At 40.4% G+C, this 8,454-nt stretch overlaps 1 protein-coding gene across 1 annotated transcript in view; it reads left to right on the top strand.

Moving 5' to 3' along the window:
- The window catches only part of LOC138060526 (protein tweety homolog 3-like), a 25,093-nt gene extending 19,787 nt beyond the window's left edge, over nucleotides 1–5,306 (top strand). The window contains exons 12-15 of the mRNA XM_068906333.1: nucleotides 972–1,061; nucleotides 1,971–2,015; nucleotides 3,069–3,168; nucleotides 4,077–5,306. Coding sequence (XP_068762434.1) covers nucleotides 972–1,061; nucleotides 1,971–2,015; nucleotides 3,069–3,168; nucleotides 4,077–4,262 — 421 coding nt within the window. The 3' untranslated portion in view covers nucleotides 4,263–5,306. The remainder of the gene's footprint in view (nucleotides 1–971; nucleotides 1,062–1,970; nucleotides 2,016–3,068; nucleotides 3,169–4,076) is intronic.
- The last annotated feature ends 3,148 nt before the right edge of the window (nucleotides 5,307–8,454 follow it).

The raw sequence follows: 8,454 nt of genomic DNA on the forward strand, positions 1-8,454 counted from the left end.
TTAAGCAGAGACAACATGCGCAAGCGCATTAACTTGTTGTTAAGGACGGTGCCTACTAGTTCAAAGGTATTTCTGCTCCCTTTATTTACCATTGAATAATTGCAGGAAAAGCAGATCTTAACAAATGTTATTGAAATCCAAAAAGAAAATTAAGAGGGGGTAACCACGCATTTCATGAGTTAATCAAGAATATTTGTAAAAAGCTTTAAAATACAAAGTAATAGACCACTTTCATAAATGGCAACCGATTTTATATTCTATTGTATTTATGTTAATTGGACCTACTGGCCTCATTTTGGTTAACATATTCTTTTGAATTTTGCGCATTGCAGCGAGGCTAGAAAGGCTTATCAGCATTAAAACAAAAGAATATTTTATCGGGCCGCCATTATGAAAAAGGTCTATGTATCGTGTTCTTTGCAAATTGAAGCTTAATTATCACTGAAAAATGCATGGTTCCCCCCAATTAGCACTTGCTAAGTTCCGCTTTCTCCGCGTAGTTTTAAACCGCCGAAAAATATCCCAGTTTTACTAAGCACCACCCATTGGAAACCCGAGTGTCTCGATATGCGCAACACGTATGCGCAATAACAACAGTAGGCTCCTTCCTTTATTAGAGTCTCTTGTTCTAACGAATCTTAAAGGTACTTATAGCCAAGACTCCAGTGAGTTCGCCATGGTTGCTTCTGTCTAATTCAAGTTGTGTGATCATGAAACGTATGAGAGTTATTATGCTTTATCAGAAACCCATAAGGGTTGAAACGTGTAACGCGCGTTCACAGCTTCCGAATATTCAATGCGAACTGATTGGTTGAATGTTTCAGTGCTAAGTACCATATTTGGAAACCCCTCGCTCTTGTTGTTCCAAATATGGTACTTAGCAAATTGAATACTCAGTCGCTTGTTGCCTAGCACACAAGGGGCCGTTACACGTTTCAACTATTATGGGTTTCTGGCTTTATCTATTGCAGAAATGGCATCGCCAGGCTCCTCTTAGTCAGTCTGATTATTGGTGTTTTAGTGATTATCATCCTGTCTTTAGTGTTACCTATTTATCATAGGTAAGTCGCCCTGCAAGCAATACCTTGAATCGTATATCTAACTCATCTTCTCTACCTTTCTCCCGACCCTCGTATACCTTGCCACCTTCATCCCCACCCCACCCACTCTCGAAACGATCTACATTCGCTCCAGGATGTAGTTGTTCGAAAACCGATTAACACTGAATCCACTTTTTAAATACCAACCGGGGTTTGACTGATTTCCTCGTCAAAACAGCCTTCGCAATAGAATGCTAAACTGAAACGTGGAAGCCAAAATTGCTCGGTTAAAAATCTTGTTAAAACTTACTTTATCAACAACTCAACTGCAGTTGAATTTTCCATTAATCTAAGATTATCTTAATCCGGCTCTGAACAAGTGGTCCCAGCCGAAAGGTCATGTGGAAACTCCTTATTTTGATGAAAGTAAACTGGATTCAGATAACTTAAACATTAAGTTAGGATGAGCTTATTTGGGCTTTAGACAGCTGGCGTTTGGTAACCAAGGAGAGTAGTGGACATTTTCTATTTTAAAAGACTTATATCTCACCTTGTTTTGTGACATTCCCCATCCCCTCCCCTTTCATAGGATTTTGGCATTAATCTTTAAAAACGAACAAACCGCTATTTTCTGAGTGGGTACTCACGTCCACAGACAGTGATAATCCAATGGCTTTAGCAATATCGAGTGAACGTTGTTCTTCTTGAGAAAAGTTGACGAGCAAATAAAGCACCTGCCGAACTGCTTTCTACAATTTTTTTTTTTTTTTGGGGGGGGGGGGGGGGGGGGGTGTTTCATCCAAGGGAAATCTCTGCAGTATCTGGCAACTTTTGTCGAATTCGCGCGGGAAACTTACTTCATTGATAAATTACTGACACGTGATGAGGTTACCTCATAAGCCATATGAATATTTTTCATTGCTTTTCTAGAATACCAAAGCATCGAAAGAAACGAAATTTGTTCGAGTTGTTTTGGTAAGAAATACAATTTAATTATGTTCTCATATATTTATCTTAGGTCTGATTTGTTTTAGCACTCTCCCCTTGCTGTTTCTGCTTGCGTGGCCAAATACAAGCATAAGTCGTTTTTTGGAGCCCATAACCAGAATATTAAGTCTATGTAGCGGCATTTTCACAGATCAAGCTATTTTCAGACGAGTTCTTAAATGACTTGCATGGCATTGAGTGACCATTCTCAATCCCTTGGGTAATAATTTCTGATGCAAGATTCGTGATTTGCTGGAAAGGTCTGGTTTCGCGAGAAAATCAATCTAAAAATAAGTCGGTCTGTGAAAACGCCGTTCCACAAATACAATGAAGTTGTACTTTCCTAGTCATGGGCTCATCTCGGTTGAGATATCAATGCCAAGCCGGCCACATTTGCTCCCGGCCAAGATTTGCAAATAGTGCATGGATTCTTTAATTAACGTTCCTCAGCATTTTTTGAACAACGGTTGTGATACGTGACCGATAGTGAAATCTGCTACATGTATTGCTCAGTGTCGGTAATTGTTTGGATCATCTCCATAATACTTGGTTTTGGATCTCTACACTTGGTAACTGGCTTAAAATCTCAAACAACATTTTCATCCATTCACAGACTAATCCGAAACGGGAGGCCATGAATCGGAGCGTACAACTGCATTACATTTATGCAACGGCGTTTACACTGACCGAGTTATTTTAAGATTGATTTTGTTGCGAAACCGTACCTTTCCGGCTAATCACAAGTCTTGCACGAGATGTTATTAGCCGTGGGATTGAGAATAGTCACTCGTGCAAGGCATATCTTATTTAAGAACTCGTCTGAAAATCGCTTGATCCGACTGTGCAAATGCCGTTACATTGACTGAGAATTGGAGTTGTAGGCCCTCGGTTATGGGCCCCTATGCAAAACCAATTGTCACTTATTCGCACGTGTTTTTCCGCGCCAATTGCCGGCGTTTTGCTGTTTGATTGATAGGCTCATTTGATTGGGTGATTGACCAAAAGAATATCGTCGCTAAACTGCTAACTTGTTTATTGCAGGTCCGATTCACCTCTTGGCACTCCTTACCAGTCTATTTCGGAAGATGATAGCATATCTGAGACTGTTCCTCTGAACTCTAGTGCTCCACTGCCATGCACGGTAAGTTCTCTCCTTTTTCAGTTAAGCTTTTTCTCCCTTGATTGGCAATAGTCCCATTCCAATTCATTTTAGCGTGCCTTGTCCTCTAATCGTGTCCAAGAACGCACTTATGCCCAGAAATGCGCGCAACAACAAAAATCACAAAATTTAACAACTTCAAGGGTCAATAGATTTAGCACAAGAGCACTAATTGGGGACACTAACCAAATTAAGTCAAATCAAATCAAACATTGGTGTTTGTAAAGAGGAGAAAACCGGAGTACCCGGAGAGACACGTCTCGGAGCAGAGAAGAGAACCAACAAACTCAACCCACATATGACGCCGACTCTGGGAATCGAACTCGGGCCACATTGATGGGCGACGAGTGCTCTCACCACTACGCCCCCCCTGTCCTCGCCACCAACATGACGAATTTTGGTACATGCGGTACAATTTTTTGCGATTTAATTCTTGTCAGATTGCCAAACCTACGCAAATTACCTCAACAAATACAAGCCAGCCTTGTTTACGATTTTGGTCAATCTGACGAGTTTAGCGAATTACTGTCAATAACGAAAACTTTCGTGTGAAAGAAAATAGAGCCAATGTGAGGTAAAACTTAGTGTTATCGATAAGTCTTGCACTTCGACTCACTCGTTCGGAAACTGCCTCGTCGGCTATTGTTCGGTATTTCGAAGCTGTTTTCGTCGTCGGGGATTGAAACACGAAAATTCGGTTATATCAGACGCGTTGATGAAGGTAACCTAACCAGTGCAAGAACGATTCGTTAGCAGACGAAATGCTAACTTCAGTAATTAGAGTGATCATTAGTGTTTATCATGAGAGCATTCCGTGCCAGCAAACGCAAATTTTCGTTATTTCATCATAGATTAATGTTGTATTTTTTCTTTTTCTCGTTTATTCGTAGTACAACTCTGTAAATCACCATTCATCGCTGGAATTCCATTCCATTGAAGAATCAGGGGCCATACGACAGTTTTTAACTCCTAACGAAACCGAGCCGCTCCCAGCATCCTCTGCGGAAGTAAATCCTGCACCCTCCAACCCCGTGATTCCCAGCACAAGGGGACAGATCACGAGCATGGCTTTTTGATGATGCAGCGTATTAAAAAAAAGTATATTTCCTAGTTCGCTTTAGGCTAGTTTTTAAAGCCTTTTACTTTATCAATCCATGTCCTATAATGCTTTACTTTACTTTACTTTATAATAGCACCATTGTTTTCCATCCAATCGCCCAGTAATTATCATTCACACAAATGCGTATATATACTAGGTATGTTTCTGTCACCATAAAGCCGTCTGACGCCGATCGCGTAAGCTCAGAATTACGGCCAACCAGGGTTTTATCTTTGATTTTCTCTTTTATTCTCTTACAACGCCTTGCAAACCGCGTCGAGCACTTTTTCTCAGCGAAGACTGAACCAGTTGCACTTTGTATGAATATAGACAAAAACATTTTACAGCATCTTAAAACCTACCTCCATGTCAAAACATGGTCGCGTTTTAGATTTGTGTTATCATTATATCCTAGTGTAAGCGTAGCGTAATTGGGCATAAGTTAGTGAGAGAAAGACATCTTTCACTTAGCCAGTCATTTTAGCTTGTATTTTTCAGAATGTCTTAAACTCCTTTTACACACGGACAAAAAGTGGCACGGCACTCCAAGATCGTGACACGGTACCTCAGTTTTGAGTGCCGAACACATCTCCAGAGCTGTGCTTGCTCTGGCAAAAGTGCCTAGTATGCCTTGTATATTTGTTCTGCTTATACACGAAAATTTTACCGTGCCGTACCGTGGGTTTTGGAGTGCCGTGCCAGATTTTGGTGTAAAGCGGGCTTTATATTGTTTTGACCAAACATGTACATAATTCTTGATTTATTTCTTGGCGAAGAAATAACAAGGTCATTTTTCACTCGAAAATGTCATTTATCTGTGTAGTAAATTATTTACTATTCAAATTTGGATCTGTGATTACCATGAGAAGTTAGCAAGTTCATAACTATATTTTAAGACTGCTTATATTTTGTAAGATGCCAATGCATTGTCTTACTTTGAAACTAGATTTCACTTCTCTGTAAGGTTCAATTTTGGAAAGAAACGATGTTTTTTTCCCAGAAATACATGTTTAAATTAAAATTGGTCCTGTTGGAGAATATGTGAAAAGCATATAGTGGAAGTGTGGATGTGGAATGATTTTCAAAGTGCCCTACAAGGAAACCCGAAAAACGCTAGGCTTGAACGAACCTCGAACGATTGCGATTGTTTGTTATTTATTTGTTTGAGCAGGTTGAAGTTTTGGCAGCTATTCAGCTGATGTGGGCCTGCTATACCCACACACCCTTACACTCACGAAGGACAGCCACAACACCGGGAACTTCATCCCCTTCTCTTCTCGAAGTGTGTGTGTGTGTAGTGTGTGGGTTCTTTAACGTCCCACAGGGAACTAATGAACATGGAAGTTATTTGTGAGACGGGAACTCCGGCTTATCGTCCTTATCCGAGAAGACTTGAAAGTCTAACCATTTGCGGATGTAATTACAAAGGCAGCACTTTCTCTTCAGTTATTTAAAGACCCTGAGTGTTGGTCCAGCCGGAGTCGAACTCACGACCTCCCGCATGGCAGCCCGGTGCTCAATCAACTGAGCCATCGGGGCGCGGTTGCACATCGCTCAAGCCATCTTTGAGCTTGTCAACTGCGAGTTCGTATTATATCCCGGAAAAGGTGAACGTAGGATGAAAGGTGGCCTGATACCTTAGAGGTAGAGAGAAAGATTTTGCCCCCAATTTGCACTGTCCTAAGTTCGAGCCCCCGCTTTCGACCTTGGATTTTTACAGACTTCTTTGAAAATGCCTTGATCTGGAAATTGAACTAAAAAGGTTTCTTTGTCAAAACGAATGCTAGTTTCCAGCCTCCAGTTATCATCAGGTTTCAAAGGAACGTGAGCGGAATAGGCCATTTCCGAATTCATGTCTGCCTCCTCTTCAAAGCGAGTCTAAATGCGAAGTTTTTATGATGGTAATTTGTTCTACTTTACAAATGAATGAAAACTAATTTTCATAACAGAAACTTCGCACTTAGGGTGCGTTCGATTGACCGTATTGCGGAATAGGAATACATGAAATAGAAGTTAGAAATCCTTCGTTTTTACGGAGATTCACATCAAAATTGTCAAAGACCTGCGAAAATGCTATTTTAAACATATCTTTACTATCCTTGTTGTTTCAAAACACCAGAAATACTGTTTTAAATCATCATTCCACGTATTCTTATTCAGGAATAGGGTCAATCGAACACACCCTTAGACTCGCTTTGAAGAGGAGGCAAACATGAACTCAGAAATGGCCTATTAATGTGCCATGTGCTGGCTGACACATGGTTGGACTCAGTCTTCCAACGGTTTCTCTTCACCCCTGATCATAGTTAATGCATGGAGATGTTTATGAAACTCGAAGTTTTTTTGTTTCGTGTTTTTGTCTGTATTTTAATTTTGGCCTTGACAGTACACAAAACACACCTTTTTTTAAGAGAAGATAACCAATCAAGTCTTTCGTTTAAGTTTTGGGGCGCAACTAATTTGCAAACCCGTGCGAAGCGAAAACAAAAGATTGTGCACTGTCACGGTCAATGGACCTCTTTAGCTGTGTACGCTTTGTTTTCCCATTTCAGACCAAGTGATATTGTCAAGGGAATTTTCCATTTGTTTTTCATGTTATTCGTACATAAGCTCGTGCATAAGACGACATTTGAAAGAAACTGTACTCAAGAGTAATTTCACGTGGTCTGAAATGGGGAAAAAAAACGTCCAAGCTAAAGAGGTCTATTCAACATCGATTGCGACAATATTGTTCCCGCTTTTGAAGGTTTTAAGGTTTCATAACCAGTCCCTCGATTAACAATGCCCTGATGAAGACACTTGCTAAGTGTGGAAACTTTGGGTCTTTGAACTGTAACTATGACAAGAGGATTTCCTCTTTTAACTAAAGACGAAGTGAAAGGTCCCTCGCATTCGTCTTTTCGTAGAAACGAAATGTCGTTGAGCAGAAGGCGTGGAACGCGCTGTCACTTTGGTTTCTAAGCAATCATGTTGCTTTAATCCGATAAGAGATCTTTAAAGGAATCAGTACCGTAATTGGGTCTTGCGGTCTTGTCTTCTATTGACTTCTTTACCTTATAAATGAATGCGCGTTATACAGTTTATCCTGAATTATTGCGGTACTCCACGTCACAACATCACGGTTGACGTGAAAGCATAGTTCTTTGAATTGTTTTCCAGCCTTTACCTTGTGCTGCAGATTCGTCTTCACTTTCTATAGCCTGGTTTACTTTTCCTTCCGTGTTTCCGGTGTCCTGTACTTTTCTTTGTTGATTGGAAGCATTTTCCAACCTTTTCCCGTCTTGCAATCCGTCTTGTAACGATCTAGAGTGAACAACCGCTGGTTCTGCGTCACTGCCGTCGCCATCCGCGTGTTTTGCTTGGCCGTCTTTGTCGTAACCTGTCTTCGGAACGCGACAGTCGCAAAGACAGCAACAAAAGACTACTGAAAAATAAAAGTGAAGAAGTCGTGGATAAATTGCTTACATACGGAGCCCCATAAGGGACACACATCATTTTTATTTTACTGCCACTTTTACTGTTACTTTTAGTGATATTTTTAGAGCTACTTTTAGTGTCACTTTTAGTGCCACTTTTAATTACAAAAAGTATCCTAAACATTCATAAAGGCTAACCTTAGGACTAATTAGGCCTAAACAAAAGTTTACAGGCCTAAGGTTAGCTTTTATGAATGTTTAGGATACTTTCTGTATTGGTAAAACAATGACCTGTGACCTGTGTTTTCTACATGCCGCCCGCACGCTTAATTAAAAGTGGCACTAAAAGTGGTACTAAAAGTTGCATTTAAAGTATCAGTAAAAGTGGCAATAAAAGTAGCACTAAACGTGGCACTAAAATTAACAGTAAAAGTGGCAGCAAAACAAAAGTGATGTCTGTCCCTTATGGGGCTCCGTGCGATCATTTCTTTTCTGATGTTGTTAGGATATAATGACTGAATTAAGAATGCGTTATCACTTGCAGGCCACATCATGCCAGTTTCAAATATCTGAAGGGTCCTCAACCATGTAAACAGCTACGAATGTCGCACTTTGCGATAAGTAAGAACAAGGATTGTTTCCAAAACCTTTCAAGCTTTCACAAAAATCTGGAACGGATCATGAAACCTGCCGTATTTAATTGCACTTTATAGATGCAAAAGAACCAGTTGAAAATAATCGCAAACCGCCTGG

This window comes from Montipora capricornis, chromosome 8 (assembly GCF_036669925.1).
Source record: "Montipora capricornis isolate CH-2021 chromosome 8, ASM3666992v2, whole genome shotgun sequence".
Taxonomy (NCBI): domain Eukaryota; kingdom Metazoa; phylum Cnidaria; class Anthozoa; order Scleractinia; family Acroporidae; genus Montipora; species Montipora capricornis.